The sequence below is a fragment of the Lampetra planeri genome, chromosome 24 (assembly GCF_965212315.1).
Source record: "Lampetra planeri chromosome 24, kcLamPlan1.2.h2, whole genome shotgun sequence".
Taxonomy (NCBI): Eukaryota; Metazoa; Chordata; class Hyperoartia; order Petromyzontiformes; family Petromyzontidae; genus Lampetra; species Lampetra planeri.
The window spans coordinates 1,048,843-1,062,788 of record NC_136130.1 but is presented as its reverse complement, the minus strand read 5'-3'; the positions used below and the strand labels follow the sequence as shown (position 1 = coordinate 1,062,788).

The 13,946-nt window shown below is 48.3% G+C and overlaps 1 protein-coding gene across 4 annotated transcripts in view; it reads left to right on the top strand.

Annotated features, from left to right (window-relative positions):
- Positions 1-10,403, top strand: part of LOC144726634 (SWI/SNF-related matrix-associated actin-dependent regulator of chromatin subfamily A member 4-like) — a 59,847-nt gene extending 49,444 nt beyond the window's left edge. For 3 of the 4 annotated variants that reach the window (XM_078605370.1, XM_078605368.1, XM_078605369.1), the window contains 4 exons: positions 2,512-2,613; positions 6,192-6,315; positions 6,562-6,707; positions 9,514-10,403. In XM_078605370.1, coding sequence (XP_078461496.1) covers positions 2,512-2,613; positions 6,192-6,315; positions 6,562-6,707; positions 9,514-9,546 — 405 coding nt within the window. In that variant the 3' untranslated portion in view covers positions 9,547-10,403. The remainder of the gene's footprint in view (positions 1-2,511; positions 2,614-6,191; positions 6,316-6,561; positions 6,708-9,513) is intronic. The other variant, XR_013587318.1, reaches the window with a different exon arrangement.
- Positions 10,404-13,946: the final 3,543 nt, after the last annotated feature.

The following is a 13,946-nucleotide window of genomic DNA, read 5'->3' as shown; positions in this document are numbered from 1 at the left end:
TCTGCCACAGGCTGCACGGTGCGGTGTGCTCTGAAGCCGCCCACACTCCGCTTTGCTACAATGTCCTGAAGCTACATCTCTCTCTCTGCGTAGCTCGTGGCCTCTGATAACAAATTTGTCAGCAAAATATATTCGGCCGAGGACGTACAAACAGACAACAAGGCCACACGGAGTTTAATCTAATTTCCACTTGCGAGAGGCATGGCCTTGCTTATTGACAAGTTACCGAGCTTGTAACATAGAAGCTTCTACATGCAATTGAGGAGTTGAGGGCGAGCTTTGTTCGCGGAAATTGGAAGAATTGAGCGAGGAAATTCCTCCCTTAATACCATATTATTTCCACTTGTACACAATACGAGGAAGCTGCCACGCTGCACTTGCAATCTAGAGGTCACCGGTTCGATTCCATCTTCCGCCGTGGCAGTTGAAACAGCTGAAAGTTTCTTAAAACCCCACCACAGCCGCCTCTGTCCACCCAGCAGCAATGGGCACAACCATTTGCGAAGCACAATTTTGTTTTCGGCGAGCCATCGAACAAAGACGGTCACTGCATCCCTTGCTTTCAGATGCGCTCCCGCGGCTATCTGGAACGCTCTATCCATCCGATATTAGTAAGCCACTGGAGCTATGTACTTTCAAATCTAGATTGAAAACTCATTCTTTTTGAACGGCTTTTCGTGTTTAGTTTGTTGTCCTTCACCGGCACCTCCGATGAGCATTGTTGGCTTCTAACATACATGCGTACATTCCAATCAATCTGTGTGCCTTAGCAAGGTAAAGGTGCAGCCCTGCAATTGCCAGCTCGCTCCCGTCACTGCTGGCAGGAGGGCCAGGGAGCTCTAGAGCGTATTTGGCCTACTCTCTCACAATGACCAGACATCTAGGAGGAGGTGGGAGTAGACCCACGCCTTATCCCACCACACTCGACCTGCCGACCGACTTAGCTGTGGCTGTACCCATTCACACTGCCGGATGGACAGAGGCCGTGGGAATTTGGGAATCTTGCCACCGTCGTGTCAACTGCAGCTCCGGGAGATGGAATCGAACCGCCAGGCCTTGGCTTGCGAGTCCAGCGCGCCGCTGTGACCATTACACCACTGTGGCAGCCGCCGCCGCGGACCGAGCTGTAACTAATCGCATCAAAGTTACAGGAAATGAATTTGATTTTATTTTTATTTCTGTTTATGCACTGTTTTCAATTTTTTCTGTAACACAGTTCTTTTTGCACTGCTTTCTACGTGATATTGTGGCTCCGATTTCTATTTTCGTCATTTCTGTAACCTTATTTCATCGTATTGCTCAAGATGCCATGTTGGTGACCCAGGTCAGTCACCTGTACATGAGATGATAGAATGGCGGCAGTGCGTCGAGGCTCTGACACAGCAAATCTTGCGCCGTCTTATTTTACCCAGTAAAGCCACAGCGAGTTCCAAGACTTGTGTTGAGGGAGGGGTTGTGCCACATTTGGATGTTTGACCAAACACCAATGACGTGTGCCTTCGCTATGGGAGGAAACCGGGAAGACCTGGAGGAAACTCTCACACACAACAGTCGCACACCACACACTCACCACACACACCACACACTCACCACACACTCACCACACACTCGCCTCACCTCACACTCACCTCACACACACCACACACACACCTCACACTCACCTCGCACACACCACACACACACCACACACACACCTCACACTCACCTCGCACACACTCACCACACACTCACCACACACTCACCACACACTCACCACACACTCACCTCACCACACACTCACCACACACTCACCTCACCTCACACTCACCACACACTCACCTCGCACACACCACACACACACCACACACACACCACACACACACCACACACACACCTCACACACACCACACACACACCACACACACACCACACACACACACCTCACACTCACCTCGCACACACACCACACACACACCACACACTCACCTCGCACACATCACACACACCACACACACACCACACACACCACACACACACCTCACACTCACCTCACACACACCACACACACACCACACACACCTCACACACACCGCACACACACCACACACTAACCTCGCACACACCACACACACACCACACACACTCCACATACACACCTCACACACACCACACAATCACTGACCACACACTGTCAACAAAGACAACGATCCCCCCCCCCCATATCCTGTAACAGACTATTGGGGCAAGTGCTGTTAGCACCTATGAAGTTCGGCAAGGCACACGAGACTGGGTGGCCCGCACCAAACCCGGCCAATGCTCATGTTTACACACCGCACCAGGTACTCATTGACGGCTTAGTTGATGTCGAGGAAGGCCCAGTACAAGTTAATATATTCGTCAGTGAGAATTAAACTCGGGTTGCTAAGTTTGTAACTCGATGCGCTAACAACGACACTACCGCTCCCCACCTCGTGACACCCACACTCGCACACCCATGCATCGCTCACGGTCTTGTGTGTCGCGGTCCCCCAGGAGAGGATTCGAATCCACAAGTATCGCAGTCTGGATGACCTGGAGAAGGACGTGATGCTGCTGTGTCAGAACGCGCAGATATACAACCTCGAGGGGTCTCTGGTGAGCCTCTCCTCCAGCACCGGGCCCCCGCAGCGCTCCGTGCTGGATAACATGGCCTGTGTTCAAGCATTACAGCAGCAGGAATGCATCCAAACTTCCCCTGTACATGAACCCTTCCTCTTTCCGGGACGTCTGCAAGTTGCAGGGTGGGTGTCCCGTTCACCGCTGAATCTCGGAACACGCAAGCTGTTATCGTTAATTTTATTTAGAGAGGCGTAGCGCTGCAGTTTTTAAAGACATGGTACTGTACTCATCGCAGAGAACCGTAGCGACAGGACTGCACTCGATGATAGCCGGCGCTAAACTGTCACACGCCCTACCACGTGGCCTTTTACTTCCGATTACATTCAGAATTGATTCGGAAGAAAAACCTACGACGCATGCGTCCGTCATGGGAGCGGGAAAGGGTTAATCAGCCCCACTCTTGAACCTCCTTCCGTTCCTCTCGTCAAGTCTCACCTCTTCTCCATTGCCCGTTCCCTTCCTCGTCCCTCCCGTCACCCCTCCACGACTTCTTGTCCCTCCCCTCCCCTGCTCTCTCCTGACCCCACGTGCCCTCTATTTTGCGGTCGCTCATTCCTCAGGCCTAGCACGCCCCTGCTATCTAAATCACTCTATTTTTGTTACCGCTGTTAAACTATGTAAAGCGCCTTGAGCTAAGGCGCTATATAAATATTAAATAATAATCCAGCTGTGTGCCGTCTGCACTAAAACTCAAGTCGGGGAGAATTTCCTGATTTTTTTCCTTTTACAGTAATGAGCCATTTGGTGGAACTTCCACATTCCTATGGCGGGGCTAAGTCCAGCCATAGGACAACCACCCTTGACTTAACACAGAGTGGTATTGCATTTATTGGCTCCTGAGAGAGGGATGATGGGTTGCGTAAACTCCAAAACAATTTTTTTACCTCACAACCTCGAGAATGGACATCCCGACCGCGTACTCCAGAATATAAATAAATAACCAGACGATACACCTCTTCCTTTTCATATCCGTGTCTCCATGTTAAACATTGAGGTCGTTTTACACCTCCCTTCAGCCACACGGCCTTCTGCGAGTGCCATCATTTCAGCAATATTAATTCAATGCAAGAAAAACTCCAGACTGGTTTTTGACATTCAGTGTATAATCATCAGCATGCTTGCTAGAACCAATGCTGGTGAACTGCCAGGTGTATAGGACCCTCTTTGCCAGACATGGTTCCTAATTCAATGCAAACTGTAAAACAAAATCACGAAATAATCAGTAGCGTTGTGGGGGAGATTGTAAGTAACAATAAATAATAATCAATTCGGTTTTCTATAGTGTCATTCTCATAAGGTCTCACAGAGATGTACATGAAGCTCACGTTATGGAGAAAGACTGTCACAAACAGGTGAGTGTTAGGACGTGATTTTAAAAGTGTAACAACCTCAGATCTCCTATTGGACCGGGGAAGGGAATTCCACGTTTGCGGAGCTTGAATGCATACAACTCAATCTCCCATCAAACAAAGCTCCGGTCTTTGGAATAACGAGTAGACCTGAATCGCAGATCTAATATAAAACCTAAGCAGATCGGTGAGATATTCAGGATTCAACTCATTCAAGGCCTCAACTCATTCAAGGCCTCAAACGTGAGAAGAAGAATCTTATATATACAGTGAGGGAAAAAAGTATTTGATTCCCTGCTGATTTTGTACGTTTGCCCACTGACAAAGAAATGATCAGTCTATAATTTTAATGATAGGTTTATTTGAACAGTGAGAGACAGAATAACAACAAAAAAATCCAGAAAAACGCATGTCAAAAATGTTAGAAATTGATTTGCATTTTAATGAGGGAAATAAGTATTTGACCCCCTCTCAATCAGAAAGATTTCTGGCTCCCAGTTGTCTTTTATACAGGTACCGAGCCGAGATTAGGAGCACACTCTTAAAGGGAGTGCTCCCAATCTCAGCTTGTTACCTGTATAAAAGACACCTGTTCACAGAAGCAATCAATCAATCAGATTCCAAACTCTCCACCATGGCCAAAACCAAAGAGCTCTCCAAGGATGTCAGGGACAAGATTGTAGACCTGCACAAGGCTGGAATGGGCTACAAGACCATCGCCAAGCAGCTTGGTGAGAAGGTGACAACAGTTGGTGCGATTATTCGCAAATGGAAGAAACACAAAAGAACTGTCAATCTCCCTCGGCCTGGGGCTCCATGCAAGATCTCACCTCGTGGAGTTGCAATGATCATGAGAACGGTGAGGAATCAGCCCAGAACTACACGGGAGGATCTTGTCAATGATCTCAAGGCAGCTGGGACCATAGTCACCAAGAAAACAGTTGGTAACACACTATGCCGTGAAGGACTCAAATCCTGCAGCGCCCACAAGGTCCCCCTGCTCAAGAAAGCACATATACATGCCCATCTGAAGTTTGCCAATGAACATCTGAATGATTCAGAGGACAACTGGGTGAAAGTGTTGTGGTCAAATGAGACCAAAATGGAGCTCTTTGGCATCAACTCAACTCGCCGTGTTTGGAGGAGGAGGAATGCTGCCTATGACCCCAAGAACACCATCCCCACCGTCAAACATGGAGGTGGAAACATGCTTTGGGGGTGTTTTTCTGCTAAGGGGACAGGACAACTTCACCACATCAAAGGGACGATGGACGGGGCCATGTATCGTCAAATCTTTGGTGAGAACCTCCTTCCATCAGCCAGGGCATTGAAAATGGGTTGTGGATAGGTATTCCAGCATGACAATTACCCAAAACACACGGCCAAGGCAACAAAGGAGTGGCTCAAGAAGAAGCACATTAAGGTCCTGGAGTGGCCTAACCAGTCTCCAGACCTTAATCCCATAGAAAATCTGTGGAGGGAGCTGAAGGTTCGAGTTGCCAAACGTCAGCCTCGAAACCTTAATGACTTGGAGAAGATCTGCAAAGAGAAGTGGGACAAAATCCCTCCTGAGATGTGTGCAAACCTGGTGGCCAACTACAAGAAACGTCTAACCTCTGTGATTGCCAACAAGGGTTTTGCCACCAAGTACTAAGTCATGTTTTGCAGAGGGGTCAAATACTTATTTCCCTCATTAAAATGCAAATTAATTTATACAATTTTTGACATGCGTTTTTCTGGATTTTTTTGTTGTTATTCTGTCTCTCACTGTTCAAATAAACCTACCATTAAAATTATAGACTGATAATTTCCTTGTCAGTGGGCAAAAGTACAAAATCAGCAGGGGATCAAATACTTTAATCCCTCACTGTATATGTTTAAAGTAGACTATACGCCTTCGCCACGTGTACAACTGCAGACGAACCAGAGTCCGCATCACAACCGGTCGTCACATTCCGCTCTGGAGCAGTGAATTGGGGGGTGGGGGGCACGATGCGGTTTTGACTTGAGGCATTGTTGGCAAAGTTTCAAGAAAATGTAAGAAACAAATCTCACCCGGGCGGGAGGGAGGGGCTAGGGCGAGGGGGGATTGTGTTCTCTTCCTGATGTAAGTAAGAGCGTATCGGTTGCTTGTTTCTTGAGCGTGCCGGTTGATGTTCTACACCGGGAGTGACCTTGTACCACCGGTGGGGTGGGGACTGCTAGATCTACGAAGACTCCATCGTCCTGCAGTCCGTGTTCACGAGCACGAGAGAGAAGGTGGAGAAGGAGCCAAGCTGCGATGACGTGAGTGACGATGATGAAGATGATGACGGCTCTGAGTCCGAGTGTAAGCTGCTTCTCTCCGCTCCTTCCTTTTTTCACGCTTTAAGCGATGTTGCTGGCATATGCACGTGCTTTTTGTTGGGATTCTGTTAACTCGCACTGTTTATCTGCGCCGGTAACCCCACTACATTTAAAATCTCAAAACGGGCATTTTACACCGCATTGCGCAAACGGTCGCCGGCTTGTGCGTCTCTCGACGTCGTCGCTGTGCGAAAGCGCTGACGTTCTAATTTAAATTTGTCTGACACAGCCCACTCGGTGAAGGTGAAGATCAAGCTCGGAAAGAAGAAGGAGAAAGGGAAGGAGAGGGAACGGGCTCGCGTGGGCCGGCGGCGGTCAGGCCGCGGGGCCAAATCCAGGCCCGTGGTGAGCGACGACAGTGCCGATGAGGACAACGTGAGTCAAAGCCAAATTGCAGAGTCCTCCTCCTGGGTGACTGCTGTTGATGCGAGGGATCGTGATGCTGTGGATTAGTCCTGAGTCATTGCCCACTCTCTCTCTGGGTCATGGTTGTGGATCTTTTGAGGTCTTTTGTTCCTTTGATCTTGTTCAAGCCCGGGTCGCCAAAATTACAAAATCATTCAAGTTCATTAAATACATCAATGAAGCAGATAGAAAGCAGACTAAAAAACTACCTCATAGAGATCAAAGCAAATGCAATCGCATTACAAATAGAATTGAAAACAGTGCACAAACAAACTTTTAATAACTGTTTATTCTGCAATGATTTCACGAATTGCGTTTACAAGTTTATTTATAGTCAGATTAAGTAAAAAAAACACGTAAATGAAATTAGGGCAATTATTGCACTAGTGTGTAAATAGACGAGGATATACGTATTTACAACCGCAGGTGAATTTATTGTGGGCATTTGTGCCTTAAAAATCATGCCAAAAGAGCGTTGGCTTGATAGGCGGCGCTGTGACCGTACCGCCTTCCTTGGGCCATCCAAGCCTGAAAGGAGTTGGAAGTGAGGGCTTTGCTACCGAGGGTCAGGGCAGCTGGGTATGTGTGGCAGCGTTCCTTCACCGCCAACTGTCTCGGTTGAAATTCAAAGCCTTCGCTGGGAACATTCAAGCCTGCAGTTGTTTGTGTTGGATCATCTGTGGGCCCTTGGCCCGATTTTAACGTGGCACGGGTGAACCCCCGTGCCTCAGAGTTCAGGAAGGACTGGTGTTCGATTCCAGACTCGGACGCTTTTCTGCGTGGAGTTTGTATGTTCTTCCCCCTGTACTGCAATGGGTTGCTTCCTCTGGCAGTCTCTGGTTTCTCCCGTAGCTAAAAGCATACAATGTAACTGGGATTGGCCAAAACACCCCAATGAGCCTGTATTTTTGGGTAAAAAGTTATTATTTTAAGTGAGTAATTCCACGAAACAAGTTGCTCGCAGTGCCACGCTCATTACCATGCTTAAAGGAAAGAATGGTGAACTTATCTTTGACCACCAGGAACAGGTTTAGATAGCATTTTTGGTGAGGTCTTGGGGGAGGAGAAACCCCTCTCTGGGCTCGGGTGGGATTGGCCCTGCTTGGGCTATATTTCGTCATATATTAGAGGAAGTAACCGCTTCTTGTGAGTGGCTGCCATCTGTGAAGAAAACGCAAAGAGTGATCCAGAGCCTGAGACCACGTACAGTGCTGGGTAGAGATGTAGGTCATTTGTACAGAACATATATTTGCTTTTTGACCTGGTTAATGCGTATGGTACCGTAAATAGGACTGAGCTGTTGATTATAATTATTCATGTTTCAAAGCTCCTGACCCTCAGCTCACAATCATGAACTTCCTTCATGATGGTGGACAGGCCTGGGTAAAGCTGCATGGCCACGAGTCAGATCCATTTTCGGTTCACCTTGGGGTGCAACATGAATGTTCTATAGCCCCTACGCTATTTAGCACCTTTTCCCACCTAATTCAATAGGCTTTTCATGGCTGTACCGGTGGAATTTCCATCTGGTACAGATACGATGTGAGGCTAATCTATGCCTGGGTGCGGGGATGGCTCGCTTTTTGTGTCAACCATGTTATGTGTGCAGATGGTCTGGCAATTGCTGCCCACTGAAGAGTTGGATAAACTACTGTTGAACCTGGAGTGTAATACTCCTTTTATGTAATCGAATGCTGCCCTCCCCATGAGTGATAGGGGCAGTTGTGGATAGGGTAGAGAAATTTCTATACCTAGGCAGTGTGCTTACGACCAGCTCCGGTTTGGCAGCGGAGGTCACACTCTGAATCAATCGAGTGGCATCTTTAATCGGCTGCGTAACTTGAGGAAGCTACCTGGCCTGTCGCTCCATACAAAGCTCTGGATCTGCTGGAACACAATTATTCCCTACCTTCTCTAAGCTTGTGAAACGTAGAGCCCTTTAAAAGAACGTTTGTGCTGGTTTTAAACATTCAGGCTGGCCTGCCTATGATCCATCGTGGGTTTAACCAGACTAGATTGTGTGAGGAGCTCACCAATCCTTGTAAGATCTGGGCACAGTCCCATCTGTGGGCTCCTCTGACAGGTGAGGCTGTGTTGGCTGGGTTATGCAACCCGCATGCCCAACCACCGCATGTCCAAGCAGCTTCTGTTTGGTCGGATCGAGGGGGCTAAACGAACGGAGCACCGGGCGGCTAAAACGCAGCAAGTTTGCACAGTGGGGGGAACGCAGGTGGGGGTGCATTTGCCAGTCATCTCAGTCAGTCAACCCATGGTACCTGGGTCTGTCCCATGACCTTTCCAGCGAGGCCTCCACACTTCACACAGCCTCAAGGTGCAACTCGCCCGGCACAAGCGCCGTGGTGATGTCACCGTCATCATGGCGAATTGCGGTTGTGTGTAAATGTATGTGGGATGTGTGAGCGAGAGCGTGTAAATGTTTGTCTTGTAGTTTACAGAGTTGGTATATTTTCCTTATCTTGTGAATATATAATAATTATTCTAAACGGCTTTGATTTAAATAAACACTTCTGGTATTGAGCTACTGTGGATATGGAAACCTTCCCTTTCTGTGCCGGTCCTCTTAGATGGCTCTGCACAGCGTTCATCATTAACCACGCCCTTGCATTTTACGTGTACATTTCTGATGGCCCACAAATGATGGATTTAAATGCAGCAGCTTTACTTTTAAGAGATGCGATACAACTGGAAATGTTGCCTTGCGCATTCTGAGCTCGCCACTGTGTTACAAGGGCATTGTGATTCTGATATTTTTCAGGGTCAGTCGGAGGTTAGTAGCGAAGTTGAGTGAAAGATCGACGTCATTCCAGACGCACGCCCGGCGTCGTGGTGGAGCGGCGTTTTGAGTGAACGGCGTGGATCACAAATGCGCGTCGCAGCTTGCGCGCGCACGGAGAAACCTTGACTCGTGTGCATCTAAAGTCCACACGCACGCACCGTTGCAACACAGAGTTTACGTGTTACCCAACGGACCCGTTTTATCACCGCCGGTGTGTTCTTCTTCCAAGCCGATGTTCGGATCTAAAGCGGTCTCTCGGAATGACTGACGGTAGTACTCGTAGGATTTCAGTCCTAGATCTTCATGTTTGCATGAACAATTTCTTCAGGGGCCAAATGCCGAGGGCCACCCTCTCCGTGTTGTCGATGCCGCGTGCAGACGCTGGCTGCTGAACGAGTGTTAGCGTTCGCACGCCCCGGTCGCAGGTTCAGTGGTCACGTTTCCTGCAGCGCTCGTCAAATACTATTTCGTGTGGTGTATTGATAATCGTATCAGTGTTTCATTCTCGCGTCACGCAGACTCTAGCATGTATGTAGCAGGCAGCTTTTTATATTGCAAATCCGGTCCAAGTTAGAACACTAAGGAGAGGTGGGGGCAGGGGGGGGGTGGTTTTGAGGTGCAATGGATGATTCGTTTTCCCGAATGGGCCACGAGAGATACTGTGCGTGGCATATCGGTGCTCTGCGGCGGTGCCGAGTCTGCGGCGTGGGTATTTGGTGTCGCCGCGTAAAACCAAGCTGTTTTTTTCTCAGTAAAAAGCCGTAAAAATGCAATTACGTGTAAGCACCAGTTGCATTTTGTTTTGAGAAGCTTCCAGTGTGTGAGATTAATGAACTTGTGAAACGACAAAATAAACACCTAACATTACATACGTGTGTCCGCTTTCATGTATTTGCTGCTCATGCGATCGTATTTACAGTGCCCATTACCCAAGAAGCGTCGAGATCTCAAGACTCTTTTTCAAGAGGGTCCTGCAAACTTTTCATAGTAGGGGCGACAATTTCTGAGTCCCAATTAAGTCCGAGTAAATTTCCAGATTTGGCAAATTTGGCCTATGTCGCAGGATCTTTATTCATAATACAGGTTTTTTGTGGGTTAGATCGCGTAAATATATTAATGTGTCGTTAAAACCTGCCACCACCCGACACAGCCAACGAGTAAGGGTTGTCACATAAACAGAACATGTCAATTCGGCACTAGTACAGCACACCGGTGTGTTGGAGAGCCAAACCACAACATCTTTATTGTCCGTGGAGTGAAGCAGATGTAGCCGGGGCCCATATTGTCTCCTGCTACGATCGTAACGAGAGCGATCAATGTGCTATTGTCACAATTGGTTGTGGTGGCCGTTTGTATGTAGAACTTTTTTCGCACCATACGTAGCCAACCACGCTAATCGGAGGTGCGGGGGAAGGACGAGTTCACAAAGCAGGAACACGATTGTGCCACGTGACGCAACACTTTATTTCGAAAGTAGTCTTCGGGGGAGCACTTGTTTCTCTGCAATCATGACCAGAGACACCGCATCAGCCCACATGCCACAAAACACCACACTGCTCAACACCATCTGGGCAAGGGCCTAATGTGCACGAGCAGCTTCGGGTACAATCCCTAAGTCACCAATGTATCACGTGAACCCTAACTTTACCTGTGGCAACGAAATGGTGCACAAGACGCCTCGCTTCACGTGGCAATTTCACCCTAATACGCGCATGCAGCTACTCCAACGCTTTATCCGCAGCTCGTTACACAGCCCAAACAAAATTGTGACAAAATATTGGACCAGTGATTATGCAATATGGACTAGAAAAGAAATGTTACCAATGTATAAAACCTCGTTTTAGTGGAGCCTCTAAACTAAAATGTTACATGCCAGACAGCGGGAATTTTTTTTCCACAAACGGTGCTTTGGGTGAGGTGTCCATAAAAGATCATGCTCCAAAAAATTCAACCAGCACATAGCCCACAATGATGTTTTGATGATGTTACCACTCCCAAAGTGACCTTTAAATTACGTAAAAATAATTTCACGATGGGTTTAATTGCACATAAACGAGGAATTATATTTACCTTTTCCCCCCGTTTTCCCAGAATTTTAGATGCGATGCTGTCACGCTGATGTAATTTCTTCACATGAAAACAAAAACTTTAGTATGGTCCAAAAACGTCTATGTGATGACATGCACCTCTGATCAGCACGGTTGGCTACATACGGTGCGAAATAAGTTCAACGTACATGCCATTTCTTGGTCCCGTTAGGTGACATGAAGATCTTCAGTCTGAAGGTACTTTCAAACTCGGTATTTAGCAGTCGGGCCTCGTTCAAGCCCAGAAATCACCCCACGTCGGGCATCTGGCTATGATTCGGAAAGCCCGATCACACCTGCACTCCCCCTCTTCACCTTTAACCTTTTTTTTTCGCTCGTGAACCTGCTCAAGTGTGGGGAGAATCTGTGCTTGAACTTGTGAAAGCTTTCCTGGAGCATGGCAGGGTAAGGACTGCGTGCGTCAAAGGGCAACGCAGCAACAGGAATATTGTAAAGATTTTACGTAGAGATTCAATGATGCAATCGCTCGGTGTTTGCAAAAAGAGACGAAAATGAGGATCTCGGGACTTAGTGCTTCATTGCAGTATTGGAATATGGGACTTCTTTACCTCCTGGTTCTCCAGGCTTCTGACTCGTCTTCGTCACAGGTACCGTCCATCAGGTTAATGTTCGCGCTGTGTTGGAGTGTTCATAGAGACAAGGCAGTGACGTGAATGAGAAATAAACTAGTGTAGTGGCATCGGGGGATGCCACTGCATGCCACGTTGGGCCAGCCCGTGTGTAAAGCACGGGACAGGCTGCTCACACCACCTACAACACAGCAGTGTGCAACGTGCACTCCTTGTGCGGTGTCAGCCCTCCGAGGCTAGGGGACGAGAGCGCCGGGAGTGGCGCAGGGGTGACAGGGGGCCATGGCACTCCGGATGAACCCGGAGGGCTAGTGGCCGGAGGTACCGGGGGTGGGGCCCCAAAGAGGGAGGATCGGGGACCCCAGGACAGGTTCCAGGGTCCTCTGGAAAGGTTGAGAAGGGAGGCAGGCCTAGGGGCGGGGGAGGCCCCGGGACTGGGGATATAAGCCGGACCCCTCAACGGGTCCGGCGGTTTTTGCTGGTCTGAAGACTTGAAGATGTCCTCCTAAAGAAGAAGCCCAAGGGTCAAGACCAGGACTCGAGTCGGAGTCCGGCTTGACAGCTCCCCCACCCCCCCCCCCCAGTCGCGTGAGGGCGAGTTAGCCTGGAGAGACCACTCTCCAAGTTACCTGTTGGAAGGGGCAGCTACCCCCCGCGTGTTAACAAGTGTTGTTGAAATAAACGTGTTGCCTCCATGAAGCCTCACTCTCCCTCTTGTTATGTATCTCGTTTATTGTTAGATTTTAATCACAGCTCCTATGATTACTGTTGTTACATTGTTTTTATAGCTTTATTTTGGTGATTTCGAAAACATATGGTTAATCCATGTTTCTTGTAGGAAGTGCGGAGTTGGCCTGATAACTTTCATCTAAATTGTCTTATGGCTGTTATTGTTTGACTTGCATCACACTGGGATGTTTGCACACATCGTTGTAATACGGTGGTTTTTTTCTGGAAGATTTGCTGGTTTATCCAGGATGTTTCTGTTGCGCGACGTCGCTTTAAGATGTTCTCTGTTCATATTTTGTTTGTTGCGGTTGCACCCGACTCAAAAGCCGCATGGCTCACAGGGCTATACCTAATAAATGAAACTTGAAAACTTGAAACTACCCACTACACTAGTAATAAGCCGCACAAGATGCGCTCACCTTCGTAGACCGACTCGGAGGCACGAAGATAAACCACAGACAATCGGGAAGGCAGCAGCCACGTCATGAGCCGACACCAACAATTGCCCAAGTCCTGCAGTCTGTATGTATATGTTGAACTTCTTTCGCACCTTACGTAGCTAACCGTGGCAATTGAAGGTGCTATCGGCCAATTAATGAGCACATGTGGAAGGAAACCAGAGCAACCGGAAAAAATCCAAACGTGCAAGGTGGAAACACACTATCCCATACAGACGAAACACATGGAGTCTTCCTTTTACTGTACTGCCTTCTGGTGAGCCAGAATATGGCTCCTCGAGTGCTGGTTTACAGGCGTGTGGCCACTACCGCTCAGATGGGAGTGTCGTGTCCTCGCAATGTGAGAGGCCTTGAAGAAACGGCAGTTCCTGAAGTAGCTACAATGATATTTCAATGTGGAGCCCTCCAAACACGATAAGTCTGTCTTCCCCGTGAATTGCGGGCCCGTTCATTGAATGTTCTTGTAGTTGGCAAATATGTAGCAGTCACAAGTTAGAGCAGGAATACAGACGGTTCAGTGATGGATTGCAAAACATTCGTACCATGCT